The sequence below is a fragment of the Amphibalanus amphitrite genome, unplaced genomic scaffold (genome assembly GCF_019059575.1).
Source record: "Amphibalanus amphitrite isolate SeventyFive unplaced genomic scaffold, NRLGWU_Aamphi_draft 000157F_arrow, whole genome shotgun sequence".
Lineage (NCBI taxonomy): Eukaryota > Metazoa > Arthropoda > Thecostraca > Balanomorpha > Balanidae > Amphibalanus > Amphibalanus amphitrite.
Genome location: NW_024881652.1, coordinates 894,308 through 914,650, shown reverse-complemented (window position 1 = coordinate 914,650; position 20,343 = coordinate 894,308). Strand labels below are relative to the sequence as shown.

The following is a 20,343-nucleotide window of genomic DNA, read 5'->3' as shown; positions in this document are numbered from 1 at the left end:
AAAAGCCACCACATTTTTAGTAACAGAATCGTGTTCCCCTCGTCGAGACGCGTCGAAAGAACTATAATTTGACATTGAAAGGTAACTTCAAAATTTGACCTCAGGTCAAGGTCATGACCTTACCGGAAAAGGTCATGATGCATATCAGTCGATGCGTCTCAACAAGACAAACACAATGAGACCATCCCCCTGACTCACGCTCAGCTCCTGCAGCTCTCGGCGCAGCTGCCGCAGCTCCTCGTTCAGCATGTCGCGAACGTCGGCCAGCACCGCGTCCCGCAGCTCCGCGGAACTCCTGGGGCCGGGTGTGCGGGCCGGCCGCCGGCGGCGACTGCTGTTCCGTCAGAGTTATGACGGCTTCCTTCAGACCCTTCAGCTCGTCGCACAGGCGGTCCATGAGGGGACGCACCTCCTGAGCGGAAAGTACAGGTCTCGGGTCAGCCACACCCTCAGGTCCGCCAGAAAGTGTCATTCCTTGGATAGGGGACAACAATCATAAACACATACATACCTACATCCGTGACGTTTCATGGTAGTCACCCTAATTCGTTTCCCTAATGTGGAAGTTCCATCCCAGGTCTCTTCTCCCTTCGCACGATTAGACCACTGTCCTGAGTCCTGACCTCGACCCGACCCTCGCCGGCACAGGTCATTTTGCGTCCTTCGACGGCACACGGGGGGGGGGGGGGTACGACCCCCCTCGCCTTTAGCCCCTGATCGAGCTAGAACTTCACGGTAAAAACGAGCGTGTTGCCCGTCACGTCAGAAAGCCGTTGATACCCAATTTTAACCCGCGCCCCAGTGGCGGTCTCGGCCAACTTCGCCCTAGTGAGGGGGGGCATATGTTACCACCCACCTCTAACTCAAAAACTAAGAGGGCTAGAAAGACGCGGCAAAAAGCAGTCGATAGCTCTCAATACGTACGTTTGAAAGTATTTCGGTCATTTTTCACCTTAGAGCAATATTGGGGTCACCAGAGGTCATCAAAGGTCGAAATTTGCCAATTGTCATTATATTTTTCAGAAAACATGCCGCTCTCTCAGGAACTATGGTAACTAGAAAAACGCATGGAAAAGTAATCGATAGATTTTGAACTCTTCTTTTGAAAAGGTCATTATCAATATTGTCCTCAGGTCAACGGTTTAGCCTCCAGAGGGCAAAAACTCCAAAAAATAGCTGTTTTTACGAAAAGTGTTTTTCGACAATAACTTTCGACCACAAAAAGCCACGACATTTCTATTGCCAGAATCGTGTTCCCCTCTTCGATACGCGTCGAATGAACTATAATTTGACCTTAAAAGGTCAACTTAAAATTTGACCTCAGGTCAAGGTCATGACCTGACCGGAAAAGGTCATGTTGCATATCAGTCGATGCGTCTCAACAAGACAAACACAATGAGACCATCCCCAGCGTTCTATCTCTTTCCAATCGCGAGTTATTGGCAAAAAACTGTTTGTAGCCTCAAATGACCTCGGATGACCTTTCTAGAGGCTATCAGCAAAAATGACACCTTGGTCATCACGAGTGGACTAAATCATTGTGATTCTGAAATATTTGGACTGTTCCTATGCGTACACACGGATCTAGAGGCATTTTCGAGATATACAAATTGTAGGCTCCCATAACAGCATGCAATCCACCAAGTTTAAAACCTTTTTGACAAACACTGCAGGCTGGACATGATTGCAAACTTTTTTTAACCCTCGCCGGCCGAGGGGGGGGGGCGGGTGCCGCCCCCCCATAGGGTTTTTTTCGCGATAGCTCCGAACACGCTGGCGATAGAGAGCTGAAACTTAACATACATGACCTTTGATCCAAGACGCATCTTTTGACACCAACCGCATTTTTGGGTCAGGTCAGGTCACTGACCTATGACGTCATAAGTGAACCTCTGCACGGTCTTCAGATGTCGCAACTTCGCAACGCCCTCACTGCCAGAGGAGATGTCACAGGGAAATGAAACTTACAGGATCTACTATCCATTATGAGTGTCACAACTTGTATATCTCGGATTTTTCCTAAAGGTCATATGAGGTCAGGTCATTTTCGTGACCTCACCATTATAAGTCAATGGGGAAAAATGAAAACTGCTATTCTGGCGCCGGGAACGATCTCCAACTATCTCAAGCACACAGAATCGTGATTTGATGCACTCCTTGCAAGGTTAGATGCGTCACTTTTGCAATGTTGACCTTGCGTGACGTCATTTATGACGTCATCAAGGTCATATTAGTTTTTCGTCAATAACTCCCGATCAAATTGAGCTAGCGAGTCGCGAAAGCCATCAATGGACTCAGGAAGACCTGCCGAATCGAATGATATGCGACATGACCTCTTTCGACCAACTTCGTGACCTGGGGGTGCTGACCTGACCTTGACCTGAGGTCAACACCCCAAGTTGACCTGACCCGAACAAAAAGTATATCATTCGACGCGCCTGAGCGAGGCGAACACGATGTTGCCAAAATCGCGGCTCTGCGGCCGTTTTTTGCGAAGTTATTCACCAAAAACTGAACCGTACCCTGGGGCACTTGACCTGACCTCAGAGGTCACCGGTTGACCTAGGACCTTAAAATCAGGTACCAATCTCTGCGTCTTGTAACGGCGCACACGCTCGTTTTTTCCGCGACGCGCTAGCTCCACCAGGGGCGAAACGGCGAGGGGGGGGGGGTCGTACCCGCCCCCCCCTCGGCCGGCGCGTATGTAGAAAACCAATAGGTCCGGCGAGGGTTAACCCTCGCCGGACCTCGCCGGACCTCGCCGGCTTGGTCAGTTAACTTGACCTGGTGACCTGACCTGACATGACCTGGGGTCAAAATTTTACACATTGTCCAAAGTTGATGTACCAAAAGCTACCCCAAGCGGCGCGGCGCTACGCGCCGCGGTTTTTTATTCACACGCGAATAACGCGACAGGGTGGTAACATATGCCCCCCCCCCCCCCACTGGGGCGAAGGTTAACCCTATTCCTGGCGGGCTCCGCCGGGACAAGAAACTGGCGGGGGGCCGATTCGGCCCCCCCCTCAGATCTCAAAAACTACACATCGCAGCGACAAACGGTAAACGGCATCGGATTCGCAAGGTCAATATCTACAATTTTTAAAAGGTCATTTTCAGGTCAGGTCAAAGATGACGTCACAGGGGTCGAAAAAGTCAAAATGGCGGCGCTAGATATGGAGAGAGTTTTTCGGCGCTAGATATGGAGAGAGAGAACTTTCGAATTAGTCAAGATAGGAACAAACTAAGGGCATCATCGTGATCCTCTGTGTCAATCCGCATCGAATGATATATATGTTGACCTCGAAAGGTCAAGGTCAAAGGTTGACCTCAGGTCACGTGACCTCGAGGTCATCATGTATATCATTCGATGCGTCTTGACGAGCTGAACACAATGAGACCATCCACGCGTCTGTATCTTGTTCCTGTACGGAGTTATTGGCCAAAAACCTTTGGTGACCTTTGATGACGTCACATGACCTCACAGCTGCCCAACAGCAAAACAGACCTCAAGGTAGTGAAGGTTGATCGTATATGAAGTCATGTATGGTATATGGGGCCATTCCGACCCGTTTTAGTGGTAAAAACAGGGAGCTGATTTTTCCCCCATTGACTTATAATGGGGAGGTCGCGAAACTGACCTGACCTTAGGTCACCGATATCAAAATTCCGAGATACACAAATTGCACATACTGGTACCCTTACTAAAGCCTGAAGAGAAGAAATTGATCGGTCAAAAACTCTAGCTCTGGCGTGATTGCAAACTTTTCTGAGGTAGGGTCACCAAACCGCCTCTGGTGACCTGACCTGAGGTCAGATCAACTCAAAATTTTCAGACATGTTGCATAGAAGCCTTTTAGGAAAAGTCAGAGAATTTGAGCTTCCTAGCTCAACGCGTTTGGGAGAAATCACCAAAAAACCTCAGGGGGGGCTCCTGAGGCCCCCCCCCCCGCCAGGAATAGGGTTAAGGCCCTAGATCATCGGTCGACCTTCCAGGTCAGGTAAATGACCCAAAAGTCGGGGAAATCAGGACCTATCAGAACGTCGTATAGCATGGCTGTTATGTGGTTTTTCGGGGTGCAGATCACGAATATCATGTTATAGTTATGCCATCATAGATGATGTCTTCATGCATTTAGGCCAAGTCGGGTCAGGTCAGATCAGGTCACTAGTAAGGGTTTTGCCGGGTATTCGTAGTAGGTGTTAACCGCCTCTGAAGGCCTCGTAACGTGTTACGAAGGCACCAAGACTAAATCGTAAATGTTCAAATTAATGCTAAATGTGAATTCAGGTCCAAAAACTAGCCCAGAAGCCAGAAACATGAAAAATTCAAAAAAACTGAACCGAAGTCATCAAAGGTCAATGACCTGACCTGACCTTCCGGTGACCTTGACACCCACCCTAATGCCATGGGAGCAACATCATATCCCGCTCCCCGCTGGGGGTCCTGGATTTCCACACCCTGTTGGGGGGGGGGGGGGTGTTCGAACAGGGTTCCGGACAAAATATCGAAATGCAAAATATCGAATCGCAAAATATCGAAGTGACAAAATATCGAAAGCAAAATATCGAAATGGAAAAATATCGAAATGGAAAAATATCGAAGTTGCGAAATATCGAAAAGCAGAATATCGAAATGGCAAAATATCGAATCGCAAAATATCGAAATCGCAAAATATCGAAAGACAAAATATCGAAAGACAAAAGATCGAAAAGACAGGATATCGAAAGACGAATTATCGAAAGGCAAGATATCGAAAAGGCAAAATATCGAAAGACAAAATACCTATCGAAAAGACAAAATATAGAATGCAGAATATCGAAAAGACAAAATATGGAAAGCGGAATATCGAAAAGACAAATTATCGAAAGCAGAATGTCGAAAAGACGAAATATCGAATGCTAAATATCGAAAAGACAAATTATCGTTAAGGAGAATATCGAAAAGACAAAATATCGAAAGTAGAATATTGAAAAGAATCGCTGATGCACTGACATTTCCGACACTTCTATCTTTGAAATGAAAAAAAAAAACATCATAGGCTGTGTTGCTGTTGGGCTGGGTTAAGTTGGGCTGGGTTAGGCTAGATTAGGTTAGGTTAGGTTAGGCTGGGTTAGGTTTCATTAGGTTTGATCAGGTTTGATTATTATTTTAGAACAAATGCAACTGTTTCCTTCTAATGAAACGCCAATAACGGGAAGGGTTGAATCAAGTTATGGCTTAGTTGTCCACTGGTTCATCGGTTTACTGGTTAACCCGCGCCCGGCTGGGGGTCCTGGATTTCCACGCCCTGCTGGGGGGGGGGGGGTGTTTGAACACCCCCCCTTGTAACTCGGCTCCTGGGCCACGTAGCGATACGCGGAAGGCGGCGTTCGAAAGAGCGTAAAAAATAATGACGAAATCACTTCGGTCAATTTTTTGGTCAGGTCAAAGGTCAGGTCACCAGAGGTCATTGAAGGCAAAATTTCGCCGATTTCCAGGTCGAATGGCGAAAATTTTCCAGAAACCAACGCATAACTCGGGAACCAATAGAGCTACAGCGCCGCGGAAAAGCGCATTCGATAGCCCTATTAACGCCCTTTCTGAGTAATTCTCTCAGATTTGACCTAACGTCAACAGTTTTGCCTGCAGGGGGCAAAAACTGCAAAAATAGCCGATTTTTTCGGAAACAGTTTTTCTGCAATAACTTTTGACCCAAGCCCTGTACGAGCTTACTTTTACCGGCATCGTGTTCCTCTCGTCAAGACGCATCGAATGACCTATAACTTGACCTTGAAAGATCAACTTGAAAATTTGACCTCAGGTCAAGGTCATGACCTGACCGGAAAGGGTCATGTTGCATATCAGTCGATCCGTATCGTCGAGCTGAACACATCTAAGGCGTTTTCATCGCTCTAGCATGCCTCTATCAAAAGTTATTTGCGAAAAACTGTTAGATACCATTCGTGACCAAAGATGACCTCAGGGCATAAACAAGGGTCACGGACACCATTTTCATGTTCAGTGTGTCTAAACCACTTGTAATTCGGTGTTTGGGAGTGTTTATAATGTCTTTCATCCAAAAGAGGCGCATTTCAATTTTCTCCCATTGACTTATAATGGGGAGGTCGCAAAATTGACCTGACCTTAGGTCATCGATATCAAAATTCTGAGATATACATTTTGTACATGCTATTGCTCTTAGCAATCGCTGAAAGTTTTAAAGCGATCGGTCACTCGGTGTAGCTATGACAGACATTGAAACTTTTTATGAGGTGAGGTCACTTCAAGTGACCTGGTGACCTGACCTTGAATGACCTTGGTCTGAAATTTTCACAACATGTGTAGAATTGATGTATGATAAGGTGTACCAAAAACGGCGGCGCTCCGCGCCGCCGTTTTTGAGATATTCGCGAAAAACCACAAGGGGGGGTGTTCAAACACCCCCCCCCCCAGCAGGGCGCGGGTTAACTTGCCATCGGTTCATCTGTGACTGGTTTAGTTGTCACTGGTTCAGTTGTCATGGAATACAGTTTTAGTGCCTCGTCAATTATCCCACCCTGGTGCCGCCTATGCCTTCGCTTTTTTTATATTTCGCTTTATCGATATTTTGTCTGTTCGATATTTTGCATTCAATACTTTGTCCTTTAGATATTATGCTTTCGATATTTTGTCTTTTCGATATTCTGCTGTCTGTATTTTGTCTTTTCGATATTATGCATTCGATATTTTGCCTTTTCGATATTATGTTTTCGATATTTTGTCTTTTCGATATTTTGCATCCGATATTTTGTCTTTTCGATATTTTGCTTTCCATATTTTGTCTTTTCGATATTTGGCGTTCGATATTTTGTCTTTCGATATTTTGCCATTTCGATATTTTGCAACTTCGATTTAGGTATGCGAGTCGATATTTTGCTATTTCGATATTTTGCGATTTCGATACTATGCGACTCGATATTTTGCGATTTGACATTTTGCGTTTCGAAATTTTGTCATAAAATCTCAACAATCGTTTGAACACTCTCCCCCCTTCTAACTCGGCTCCTGGGCCACGTAGTGTTACGCGGAAAGAGCGCCAGAAATAATGACGAAATCACTTCGGTCACTTTTTTTGGTAAGGTCAAAGATCAGGACACCAGAGGTCATTGAAGGCTCGCATGTCGACAATTTCCAAGAAGCCAACGCATAACTCAAGAAACCCCTCCCAACACAGCTCACATCACGGAGGTCAGCATGTGAACATGCAAGTTCATTGACCTGTTACACCACGGCGGTCCGTTCTGTACTGGTTTATTGAACCGCGGCCTCGGCTCAGGCCGTGCGCCGCGGGCCGAGTCAGGGGCGGGCCAGGTATAGCGACACATGGGCCACTGGCGCAGCCAGGGGTGGGGCAATCTACTACATCCCTCCACCTCAGGACAAAACATGACACTTTTAAACAGTCGCCACTAGCACTTTACACATATGACAGTCTCTCAGCCGGACGGAGCCGCGCACGGTCTCGCAAAGCGTAACTTCCCCCGCCCCCCCCCCCCGGGCCGTCTCCCTCGGCCTCCGTCGCCGAGGGCGACGTCTCAGCGGCCCGTGAGGACGGCTCACGCACACATGAGGGAGGGTATCCAACACTGGGTATGCTGACATTGCGATGGGCAGCATTGCAAACATTTTGGCCAGACGTCCGCACACGGTCGAGGTGTCGATGGATCACACGCCCATCTCTGAGTCGCACTGACAGTTTTACACCCTTTCTCCCCGCCAGGACACCGGGCAGCCACGTCCTCCCCCACCACCGCTGAGCCGGTCCACTGCAGACACAAACACAGCATCGCCCACGGCCACCTGACGACCAACCGTGTGCCGATCGCGATACAATTTCTGTTTCGCCTGAGTCTGCCGCACTGTCACACCTAAATCAGGCACTAGAGCGTTCAGCGGTGTTCGCATACGCCGCCCCAAAAACAACTCTGCCGGTGTAGCGCGAGTCGTGGTATGGGGAGTCGCTCGGTAATGAAACAAAAATCTCGAAACTTTTGTGTGCACAGATCCCGACTGCTGCTTCTTGAAACTGCGTTTAAAAGTTCCCACACACTTTTCAGCTAAGCCATTCGATTTCATCTCGCCAATTAAACCCAGCAGGGGCTTATGATTAGTTTGGATAACGAACGTATTGCCAGCTAAATAAAAGTGAAAATGTTTGACCCCTGCCACCACTGCTAAGCCCTCTCCGTCTGTTTGCGAGTAACGCCGCTCCGTCTCATTGAGCGTGCGCGAATAATACGCTACTGGGCGCTCGCCGGACGGCGTCTTTTGGATGAGGACACAACCGATCCCCACCGGACTGGCGTCACATGCCAGCGTGATCGGTAACTGAGGATTAAAGTGTGCCAGAACAGGAGGGCTCCGTAACAGGCGCTTGGCATCCTGAAACGCCTCCTGTTCCGCGTCCGCCCATTTCCAAACAGCATCCTTTCGCAAAAGAGCGTACAGTGGTGACAGCGTAGTGGCCAGACCACGCAGAAACTTCCCATAGAAGTTAACCAGTCCCAGCCAGCAGCACAGCTGGGACACATTTTCCGGCTCCGGGGCCACTGTGATCGCCTCCACTTTGTCATCTGTCGGTTGGACACCCTCACCACTGATCTGATGACCCAGGTACACCACCCTGTGAGCTCGGAAAACGCACTTGTCCTTGTTCAGCCGCAGTCCAGCCTCACGGATACGCGCCAACACCGCTCGCAGTGCGACATTATGCTCCTGCAGCGTCTTAACCGAGACTACGACGTCATCCAGAAAGACGCACGTCCCTGGGATGCCCGCTAAGAGCACCTCCATCGTCCTTTGGAAAAGTGCTGGTGCGGATGATTAACCAAACCCGAATCTCGTGCGGGCATCAGTAAGCCTTTTAGAGTGTTGACGGTAAGATATTCTCGTGATTTTTCGTCTAGAGGGAGCTGATTATAGGCTGATTTGAGATCAACCTTTGAGTACACCGCACTCCCCTGGAGCTTTGCTGAGAGCTCTTTTAACCCGCGCCCGGCTGGGGGTCCTGGATTTCCACGCCCTGCTGGGGGGGGGGGTGTTTGAACACCCCCCCTTGTAACTCGGCTCCTGGGCCACGTAGCGATACGCGGAAGGCGGCGTTCGAAAGAGCGTAAAAAATAATGACGAAATCACTTCGGTCAATTTTTTGGTCAGGTCAAAGGTCAGGTCACCAGAGGTCATTGAAGGCAAAATTTCGCCGATTTCCAGGTCGAATGTCGAAAATTTCCCAGAAGCCAACGCATAACTCGGGAACCAATAGAGCTACAGCGCCGCGGAAAAGTGCATTCGATAGCCCTATTAACGCCCTTTCTGAGTAATTCTCTCAGATTTGACCTAACGTCAACGATTTTGCCTGCAGGGGGCAAAAACTGCAAAAATAGCCGATTTTTTTTTGAAACAGTTTTTCTGCAATAACTTTTGACCCAAGCCTTGCACGAGCTTACTTTCACCGGCATCGTGTTCCTCTCGTCAAGACGCATCGAATGAACTATAACTTGACCTTGAAAGGTCAACTTGAAAATTTGACCTCAGGTCAAGGTCATGACCTGACCGGAAAGGGTCATGTCGCATATCAGTCGATCCGTATCGTCGAGCTGAACACATATAAGGTGTTTTCATCGCTCTAGCATGCCTCTATCAAAAGTTATTTGCGAAAAACTGTTAGATACCATTCGTGACCTAAGATGACCTCAGGGCACTAACAAGGGTCACGGACACCATTTTCATGTTCATTGTGTCTAAACCACTTGTAATTCGGTGTTTGGGAGTGTTTATAATGTCTTTCGTCCAAAAGAGGCGCATTTCAGTTTTCTCCCATTGACTTATCCCATTAGAGCCCGTTGGTCACATTTGTGACCACAAAGTTAATGATTTTTTGTCGGTCAAATGTGCTTCATCTTTTGGGAAGGTCCACTTCGCCCGCGTTCAGGCATCTTCCAGCTGGAGGATCCCAGTACTATTTTGCGCATGGCAACCTCACAAGCGACGCTATCTCGGCATTGTCAGCAAGATGTCGGCGCCGATTGGAGCTCGGTCGGACCGCGTCCGAAAAAAACCGTAAGTAAACTCATATTTTCTCAGAAAAATCATTTCTCACACGTCGTATGGGTGGAATTTAAACCTATTTAGAACCTGTAATTATTAGTTTCACTCCATTTGCTTTTTGTTTTGTCTGGCACACGTGCAAATAATGTATGGCAACAAATGTGACCAACGGGCAGAAACCCAACATAAATATGACTTTTTCACATTTCAGGCTCACGGCAAATGAGATATTGGACCTTCTGGAGAGTGACAGCTGGCTTGAAGATGAAGATGTCGAGGACCACATCGATGTTATACTCATGCCCCCCATCGAAAAGGGTGAGTGGGCTCTCGGAAATTGTGGATAATGGGGATGAGAAGGGGTATATGTAGTAGGCAGACTATACTAAGTAGGGCATAATTACAGCGTAGTGTGAATGAGTGAGCATTGTTGTTGGATGGGAGGAGAATGATTGATAAAATACAGGGTCGCACTTACGTTTACGCACTTCTCTACACGTGTGGACAGAGTAAAAGAGCTACATCGTCCTGGCGGCCTTATACTATAGGAGGGTCGGTTGCGGATAATTTTTTTCTACCGATGTTTGCGTCTAAGCTCGTAATTATGTGCGAATTCACATACAAAACTACACATTACCTGACTTACTTTACCAGTAGTATTGTGAAATGACCCTAAGCCTGTCATATTCAAAGGTTAATGATTAGTGTTTTCCTTGCGAACGTTTATGCAACAGCGCCTTCTAGTCAGTGTGACGTTTTTGTGGACGGTTGGGGGGAGGGGTCCCTGCCTTCCTGAGTTCCATTTTCTGTGGCAGCAATTATATCGTACACAAATATACCAAAGTATATTACGGTAAGATGTTGCAAGACTGGCATGGTTCACATCAACGAGCTTGCGGCTGACTACTAAATCAACGTAGCGAAGGTGGTCTGGAAAGCCCTTGTATTCCCAGCAGACGTCTTGCTTTTACCCCGAGGCATCCCTTTCGTGATTAGGTCTGGCAGTAAAGGAGTAATAGAGGAATTAGGGCAGCTTACAGAGTCAATGGTTCTCTCGTTGCAGATGACGCCCATACCGACGAAGACTCCGACAAGTCAGATGGCGAAACCGTTGGTGACACAACCCATCTCCCACGCCGAGTCCTGGGGACATCAGCGGAAGTGACGGGGGAGCAGTCTCCAGCTCCTCGCGATGGGACACACGAAAAGGGATCAGGTGACGTCGCTGCTTCTGCAACACAAGAGCCGGATCAATGTACCTCTGTCAAAGGGCCTAAAAGGAAGAAGGTCAGGAACTGGAGGCACCGTCCACCAACATTTCGGGTTGAACTGTCTGCTGGCGACCCTAACGATGCTTCAGAAGTCGGTGACACATCTCCAAGTGAGCTGTTCCAAAAGATGTTCACGAGAGAGTTGCTGGAAAATATCCTGGAGCAGAGCAACTTGTACGCGACGCAACACGGAAGACGACTGAACATGACGATGGAGGAACTGCTGGGAATCATCGGTGTGATGATGATGACGGGCTATAGAACGACGCACAACAAGAAACATCTGTGGTCTGCAAAGGACGATGTGTCATCTGTGTGGGCACAGGAGCTCATGCCCAGGAACAGGTTTCTTGAACTTCTCCAGAATCTGCACCTGGCGGACAACAGCAACATCAGCAAGGACAGATACTACAAGGTACGTCCGTACTTCCAGCACTTGAACGCCGGATTCAAGACGGCAGCTCTCACCAGAAACCTGAGCGTTGACGAGACAATGGTACCGTACTATGGACGGCACAGCACCAAGCAGTTCATAAGGGGCAAACCTGTAAGATACGGGTACAAACTGTGGTGTCTGGCAGCCTCCACCGGATATCTCTATCATGCGGAACCGTACTGTGGGGCCGACACCCAACTGGCTGACACGGGCCTGGGGAAGGGAGCTGACGTGGTGCTGGGCCTGCTGAACAAGTGCGCCGTCCCACCAGGCCATGCTATATTCTTCGACAACCTGTTCACATCACTCGAGCTCTTGGACGTGCTGTCGGACATGGGTCTTGGCGGGTGTGGAACCGTCCGCGAAAACAGGCTTGGTGGCGCTCCATTTTCAGACAAGAAGGTGCTGGAGAAGAAGCAGCGTGGGACAATGGAGTGGCTGTCTGACGGTGACAACCTGGTTGTGCGGTGGAACGACAATCGCGTCGTGACGGTGGCGACGAACTGTGAGCCGCTGGAGCCGCTCGTTACCGCCAGCCGGTATGTGAAGAAGCAAGGTGGCAGGATCGCTGTACAGATGCCCCGTCCTCTTCATGCATACAACACCCACATGGGCGGTGTGGATCTGTTTGATCAGTGTGTTGCTCTCTACCGCAGCACCATACGCAGCAAGAAGTGGTGGTGGCCGCTCTTCCAGTGGGGAGTTGACGCTGCCCGGACAAACACCTGGCTCCTGTCTCAACGGCATGCCAAGGGACCGCAACTTCCCTTCCTGCGGGAGCTCACGTACGTCCTCATCAAGAAGAACACGGTGCCGCGTCCTCCAGCAAGCTTCTCTGGCCGCCACCAAGCACCAGAAGACCTCCGCTACGACGGTCTACATCACTGGCCAGCAGAGCTCAAAACCAGGTTCCACCGTTGCAAGGTGTGCAACAGCCGAACCAACATGTCCTGCGAGAAGTGCGCCGTTCCACTACACCCAAAGTGCATGAAGGTGTACCACACTCCATGAGCACACGGAAGATCAAGAGGGGCATCAGCACCAGTTGGGTTCCTACGTATGGCTGATGATCTGAACAAGCCCAAAAATGCGCAGTGGGCGTGACCTTGTCGACATCAAAGAAAGCAGGTCAAATATCTTTTACCTTGTGTTGGATTTTGTGTGTGGTAATAACGTAAAATACAGGTGCTCAACTACAGATGCTGACATTTTAAGTCTTCGCAGAAAGATTGGACGTTATTATAAACAAAAGTAAGAAAAAGTGGTTAAAATTCCATTTCATGGTGTTTATTGACCCGTTGGTCACAAATGTTGCCACCCCCAAAAACAGGTAAAAAATATCTCCAATTTTTTCCAAAAAATCACAGGCAATCAGTGACTCCTGATAAGTATATACAGCAAAAATGAAACAATTTACACCACTTTAAGGACCTTGGGCACTAATGGGTTATAATGGGGAGGTCGCAAAATTGACCTGACCTTAGGTCATCGATATCAAAATTCTGAGATATACATTTTGTACATGCTATTACTCTTAGCAATCGCTGAGAGTTTCAAAGCGATCGGTCACTCGGTGTAGCTATGACAGACATTGAAACTTTTTATGAGGTGAGGTCACTTCAAGTGACCTGGTGACCTGACCTTGAATGACCTTGGTCTGAAATTTTCACAACATGTGTAGAATTGATGCATGATAAGGTGTATCAAAAACGGCGGCGCTCCGCGCCGCCGTTTTTGAGATATTCGCGAAAAACCACAAGGGGGGGGGGGGTGTTCAAACACCCCCCCCCCCCAGCAGGGCGCGGGTTAATTAAAACGCGGTAAAGGATACTGCTCCACCGGAGCCGCTTTAAACTACCATGGTAAAGTTGGGTTCATGTGGTGACCCTTGGCGACCTGACCTGGTATGACCAGTGACCTCTAATAGCGACATATGTACTAGACAACTGACGCCCTATCGCTAATTTTCGCAGAGGTGAATAAAACTCAAAAGCTGTCACCTACGCAATGTCTAGCTGTCACCAATTTTTTACAAGTCATCTTGAAACAGTATGTACCATATTTTTTACGTTTTCTCATCACCTTTGTAGGCCTAATGAAATGAGGCCAGAATGTTAGAAAGAAACTGACCTTTCAAATTTCGGCCTCTGTGCATTACAAAGCATCACCACATTTCAGTGACACAACAACACAAAAATAAATTACTAGCATCCAACTTACCTAAGGTCTGATCGACTTCCTAGCTCGTCCTGGCTTCCTGATCTAGTTCAATCAGAACTCACGAAAGGATTGTCAGTTGTCACTGATTCACTTGCCTTTGCTTCAGTAGTCAGAACCAATTATCAACGCTCCTACCAAGTTCCCGGGACCGATGGTCATTAGGTTGTTCAAAAAAACCGAATTTTGGAAAAGTATACGGGCTCATGGCTCATGTGGTGCAATATTCTTTTCTGAGTCCAATGATGTCCATTTTTCTGAAAAGTATTAACTGTTAGGGGCTCCTCAAACGGCTTAAAGAGGACCATGTTACGCCCGCCGACCGGCCGGTGTCAATAAGGGCGAGAACTCGACGCCGCGCGCCGGCGGCAGCGCCTTATCGGCACCGCGCGCCACGGCATCTGCCGGGCGGCCGGCTGGGCAGTGGGAAGTTACAAGTGCGTGGTCTTATTGCACACGATCGGGGTGAGCTATCCCATGTTTTCGGGGCGGAAAGTTTCAGTGCAGCATCGGTGCGGCTGCTGCGGTGGTCTGTGTCGATGGTACAGAAAATAAGTCAAACATAGCTGAGAAAAGACTGAATGATTCCGGTTAGTTGCCTCGAAACAATCCATTTCAAGAATACATTTGCCTTCTTAACGTACCGTATCACTTGTTAATTCTTCAAAAAGCAAGCTCTGAGCAATAACAGACTTCTTTGCATTGCTGTTGACTATTTAAGTTGCTTTTGGACGGTGGCTCGCACCCCCAATATGCTGCCACGCATCTTAAATCTAACGGCGAAACGCGCAACTGTGCGAGAATCGAAAATTCACTATTTACGTACAGCAAGAGCTGGCAATGCACAAGAACAGAATATGGAGACCCGGAAGTCATCGGTCCAAGTTTGGGGGTGGGTTTGACGAGCATGGGCGTCACCAATGTCATTATGCAGATACGTTGATGTCAAATGCTGAAGCAACAGAATCGACGCCAGGTTTAACTTAGATTAGCAGGCCGAAATAAAACATAGCATGTCCGGGAATGACAGGGTGGCCACCCTGACAGTGTGACGAAGTGAGACATGAGTAGAGACATTAGCCGGAGTACCTATAAAGCGCCGTTTATCCAATCCTTCGAGCATAAGCGACGCCGGCAGTCCGGCCAGGGCGGCCGTGCCCACCGATGCCGATCAAGACCCGAATCCAGACCCGGCATAGAACACAGCTCTGCCCTGACGTGACACATTACCCCGGTGTGTCACTCATGACGGATAGACCAATGCAGGAGCCTTGCCAGCTCCTGTTGTACCTACTTCGTTAACCCGCGCCCTGCTGGGGGGGGGTGTTTGAACACCCCCCCTTGTGGTTTTTCGCGAATATCTCAAAAACGGCGGCGCGGAGCGCCGCCGTTTTTGGTACACCTTATCATACATCGATTCTACACATGTTGTGAAAATTTCAGACCAAGGTCATTCAAGGTCAGGTCACCAGGTCACTTGAAGTGACCTCACCTCATAAAAACTTTCAATGTCTGTCATAGCTACACCGAGTGACCGATCGCTTTGAAACTTTCAGCGATTGCTAAGAGCAATAGCATGTACAAAATGTATATCTCAGAATTTTGATATCGATGACCTAAGGTCAGGTCAATTTTGCGACCTCCCCATTATAAGTCAATGGGATAAAATTGAAATGCGCCTCTTTTGGATGAAAGACATTATAAACACTCCCAAACACCGAATTACAAGTGGTTTAGACACACTGAACTTGAAAATGGTGTCCGTGACCCTTGTTTATGCCCTGAGGTCATCTTAGGTCACGAATGGTATCTAACAGTTTTTCGCAAATAACTTTTGATAGAGGCATGCTAGAGCGATGAAAACGCCTTAGATGTGTTCAGCTCGACGATACGGATCGACTGATATGCAACATGACCCTTTCCGGTCAGGTCATGACCTTGACCTGAGGTCAAATTTTCAAGTTGACCTTTCAAGGTCAAGTTATAGTTCATTCGATGCGTCTTGACGAGAGGAACACGATGCCGGTAAAAGTAAGCTCGTACAAGGCTTGGGTCAAAAGTTATTGCAGAAAAACTGTTTTCGAAAAAATCGGCTATTTTTGCAGTTTTTGCCCCCTGCAGGCAAAACTGTTGACGTTAGGTCAAATCTGAGAGAATTACTCAGAAAGAGCGTTAATAGGGCTATCGAATACGCTTTTCCGCGGCGCTGTAGCTCTATTGGTTCCCGAGTTATGCGTTGGCTTCTTGGAAATTTTCGACATTCGCCCTGGAAATCGGCGAAATTTTGCCTTCAATGACCTCTGGTGACCTGACCTTTGACCTGACCAAAAAATTGACCGAAGTGATTTCGTCATTATTTTTTACGCTCTTTCGAACGCCGCCTTCCGCGTATCGCTACGTGGCCCAGGAGCCGAGTTACAAGGGGGGGTGTTCAAACACCCCCCCCCCCAGCAGGGCGTGGAAATCCAGGACCCCCAGCAGGGCGCGGGTTAAATTTTCGATTCTCGCTAAGTTGCCGTTTCGTCGTTGGAATAGAGTTACGCGGCAGCATATTGGAGCTGCGAGCCACCGTCCAAAAGCAACTTAAATAGTCAACAGCAATGCAAAGAAGTCTGTTATTGCTCAGAGCTTGCTTTTTGAAGAATTAACAAGTGATACAGTACGTTAAGAAGGCAGCTGTATTCTTGAAACGGATTGTTTCGAGGCAACTATCCGGAATCGTTCAGTCTTTTCTGAGCTCTGTTTGAGTTATTTTCTGTACCATCGACACAGACCACCGCAGCAGCCGCACCGATGCTGCACTGAAACTTTCCGCCCCGAAAACATGGGATAGCTCACCCCGATCGTGTGCATTAAGACCACGCACTTGTAACTTCCCACTGCCCAGCCGGCCGCCCGGCAGATGCCGTGGCGCGCGGTGCCGATAAGGCGCTGCCGCCGGCGCGCGGCGTCGAGTTCTCGCCCTTATTGACACCGGCCGGTCGGCGGGCGTAACACGGTCCTCTTTAAGCCGTTTGAGCAGCGCCTAGCAGTAATACTTTTCGGAAAAAAGGGTATCATTGGACTCAGAAAAGAATACCGCACCACATGAGCCATGAGCCCATATACTTTTCCAAAAATCGGTTTTTTTGAACAACCCTAATGGTCATGGACCTCACCCCAGTTGTGGCCCAGATGTGACGTCCCCCGTTTCGTCGCCCGGTCCCTCCCTATCTCCGGCGGCGACCAAGGCCGCGCCGGTCCCCGCCACCGCTCAACCGGCGACGAGCGGGGACGAGCTGTCGCACTGTCGCCGTTTTTCCTGCGTTGTCTATGGCGCTTCATAACGCACCGGCTGTCGTACCGGCGGGATTTTTCAGCAGGAGCTGGCTACAAAGAGATGACGCTGTTAAATTTTTATGCCGTGGTCCATAGTGTCCCTCTGTGGGAAGACAGCTCTGGTTTTAGCGGAAACGGCCTAGTTATCTATTTTAATCCACGCGGGGCTGGGAGGGGGGGGGGGGTAAATTTTACCCACCCTCGCAAATTTTTGCAATAACTCAAAAACAGCGGCGTACAGCGCCGCGAAACTTTCAGTACCTTTTTTACATCAATTTGACACGTTCCCTGAAAATTTGAGCGAAATCCGTCGGATTTTTTTTTTTTTTGAGAAATTGACGTTTTAGTGATGTCATGTTCGCCATTTTCGCCTCAAAAACGGCAAAATTTCAAACGCCGCTAACATCTTCATTTTTAAAGGAATCAAGACGTAACAAAAAGGGTTACGTGTAATTCTACTTTGTCTATCAAATGACTATCTCGTTTTTTGAAAATTTTGGATTTTGGCCTAATTTTTTTCTTAACCCTCGCACCGACGGGGGGGGCGGATATCCGCCCCCCCCTGAGGTTTTTCGCGAATAGCGGGAAAAATTTGGTATGACTATAACCTTATCAATTTTACACATGGTGTGCAAGTTTGAACCTCCTACCTTTTAAGGTCAGGTCACCAGGTCACTTTGAATGACCCAACCTCAAGTCACTTTTTTGCAACTTTGTCACCGTGCCAGAGCTACAGTAGATGTCGGAGACCTTTGAAAGTCGCAGAATATTATTAGGTCATTAGTAGCTACAATTTGTATATCTCGGAATTTTGATATCGGTGACCTAAGGTCAGGTCAATTTCGCGACCTCCCCATTATAAGTCAATTGGGGAAAAATCAACTCCCTGTTTTTAACCCGCGCCGTGCTGGGGGGGGGGGCGTTTTTACGCCCCCCCCCCCTCAGGTTTTTCGCGAATATCTCAAAAACGGCGGCGCGCAGCGCCACCATTTTTGGTACACGTGTTCCTACATTATTTCCGCACATGTTGTAAAAATTTCAGACCTAGGCCGTTCAAGGTCAGGTCACCAGGTCACGTCAAGTGACCTTACCTCAGAAAAAGTTCAAAGGCTCGCTATAGCTACACCGACTGAACGATCACTTTGAAACTTTCAGCGATTGATATGAGTAACAGTATGTATAAAATGTATATCTCGGATTTTTGATATCTGTGACCTAAGGTCAGGTCAATTTTGCGACCTCTCCATTATACATAAGTCAATGGGAGAAAATTGAAATGCGCCTCTTTTGGACGAATATCGTTCAAAACGCTCTCAAACATCGGTTCATAGGTAAACATGACACACTGAATAGGAAAAATGCACCTGTGACCCCTCTGTGTGCCCCTGAGGTCATCTCAGGTCATGAACGGTCGCCAGCAGTTTTTTGGCTATAACTTTTGATAGAGACGTGCTAGAGCGGTGAAAACACGTCAGATGTGTTCAGCTCGACGATACGGATCGACTGATATGCAACATGACCCTTTTCGGTCAGGTCATGACCTTGACCTGAGGTCAAATTTTCAAAATGATCTTTCAAGGTCAACAAATAGTTCATTCGACGCGTCTCGACGAGAGGAACACGATGCTGGCAAAAGTAATGTCATGGCGCTTATGAGTCAAAAGTTATTGACGAAAAAACGTTTTTCGTAAAAACGGCTATTTTTGGAGTTTTTGCCCTCTGGAGGCTAAACCGTTGACCTGAGGTCAAATCTGAGAACATTACTCAGAAAGGTCTGTAAAAGGGCTATCGAATGCGCTTTTCCGCGGCGCTGTAGCTCTATCGGTTCCCGAGATAGCCGTTGGCAGTTTCCAAAATGTTGAAATAGTCAACATTTTACCTTTGGTGACCTCTGGTGACCTGACCTTTGACCTGACCCAAAAAATGACCGAAGTGTTTTCGTCCTTATTTTTGACGTTCTTTTGATTGCCGCTTACCGCGTGTCGCTACGTGGCCCAGGAGCCGAGTTAGACGGGGGGGGGCGTGAAAACGCCCCCCCCCAGCACTCGGCGGAAAGTTCAGGCCACCAGCACGGCGCGGGTTAACACTAAAACGGGTCGGAATGGCCCCATATACCATACATGACTTCATATACGATCAACCTTCACTACCTTGAGGTCTGTTTTGCTGTTGGGCAGCTGTGAGGTCATGTGACGTCATCAAAGGTCACCAAAGGTTTTTGGCCAATAACTCCGTACAGGAACAAGATACAGATGCGTGGATGGTCTCATTGTGTTCAGCTCGTCAAGACGCATCGAATGATATACATGATGACCTCGAGGTCACGTGACCTGAGGTCAAACTTTGACCTTGACCTTTCCAGGTCAACATATATATCATTCGATGCGGATTGACGAGAGGATCACGATGATGCCCTTAGTTTGTTCCTATCTTGACTAATTCGAAAGTTATTCGAGAAAAACTCTCTCCATATTTAGCGCCGCCATTTTGACTTTTTCGACCCCTGTGACGTCATCTTTGACCTGATCTGAAAATGACCTGAGTAAAAATTGTAGATCTTGGCCGTGCGTATCCGATGCCGTTTACCGCTTGTCGCTATCTTGCTTCGTTCTCGAGATCTCAGGGGGGGCGGTCATCCGCCCCCCCCCCCCCGTCGGTGCGAAGTTGGCGCAGACCCCCGTCGGTGCGCGGGTTAAAAAAACTGACTTTTTGGGAAAATAATTATAAAATCCAAAATTTTGCGTGCATCAAAAAAACCGGAATATATGTCAGAGATGTGGTGTGTGTGCACCTACATACCAATTTTTAGAAGAATCGGTTCAAAAATGTGGGAGTTTTTAAAAATGTCATGACGTCACGACACACAAAATTTTGAAAAATGAATTTTTTGGAAGTTTTAGGCCTTGTTCGGAAACAAGAATAGCACCATTCGATTCGCCGTGAAAAACTGCATCAAATAGACACCTTTTTAGGCCTTAACAACCAAGTTCAAAATTTGACCTCACTTGACCTGACCTTGACCTGACCTCGACCTG

The 20,343-nt window shown here is 48.0% G+C and overlaps 2 protein-coding genes across 2 annotated transcripts in view; one reads left to right on the top strand and one right to left on the bottom strand.

Moving 5' to 3' along the window:
* The window catches only part of LOC122383187 (nucleoporin NUP2-like), a gene marked incomplete at its 3' end in the record, with an annotated part of 33,488 nt that extends 24,676 nt beyond the window's left edge, over positions 1–8,812 (bottom strand). Inside the window, exons 1-2 of the mRNA XM_043369349.1 lie at positions 8,664–8,812; positions 199–295 (exon numbers count right to left, since the gene is read on the bottom strand). Coding sequence (XP_043225284.1) covers positions 199–295; positions 8,664–8,812 — 246 coding nt within the window. The remainder of the gene's footprint in view (positions 1–198; positions 296–8,663) is intronic.
* A 2,730-nt stretch (positions 8,813–11,542) lies between these two features.
* Positions 11,543–12,784, top strand: LOC122383186 (piggyBac transposable element-derived protein 3-like). The gene has a single exon (XM_043369348.1). The coding sequence runs from the start codon at positions 11,543–11,545 to the stop codon at positions 12,782–12,784; it is 1,242 nt and encodes a 413-aa protein (XP_043225283.1).
* Positions 12,785–20,343: the final 7,559 nt, after the last annotated feature.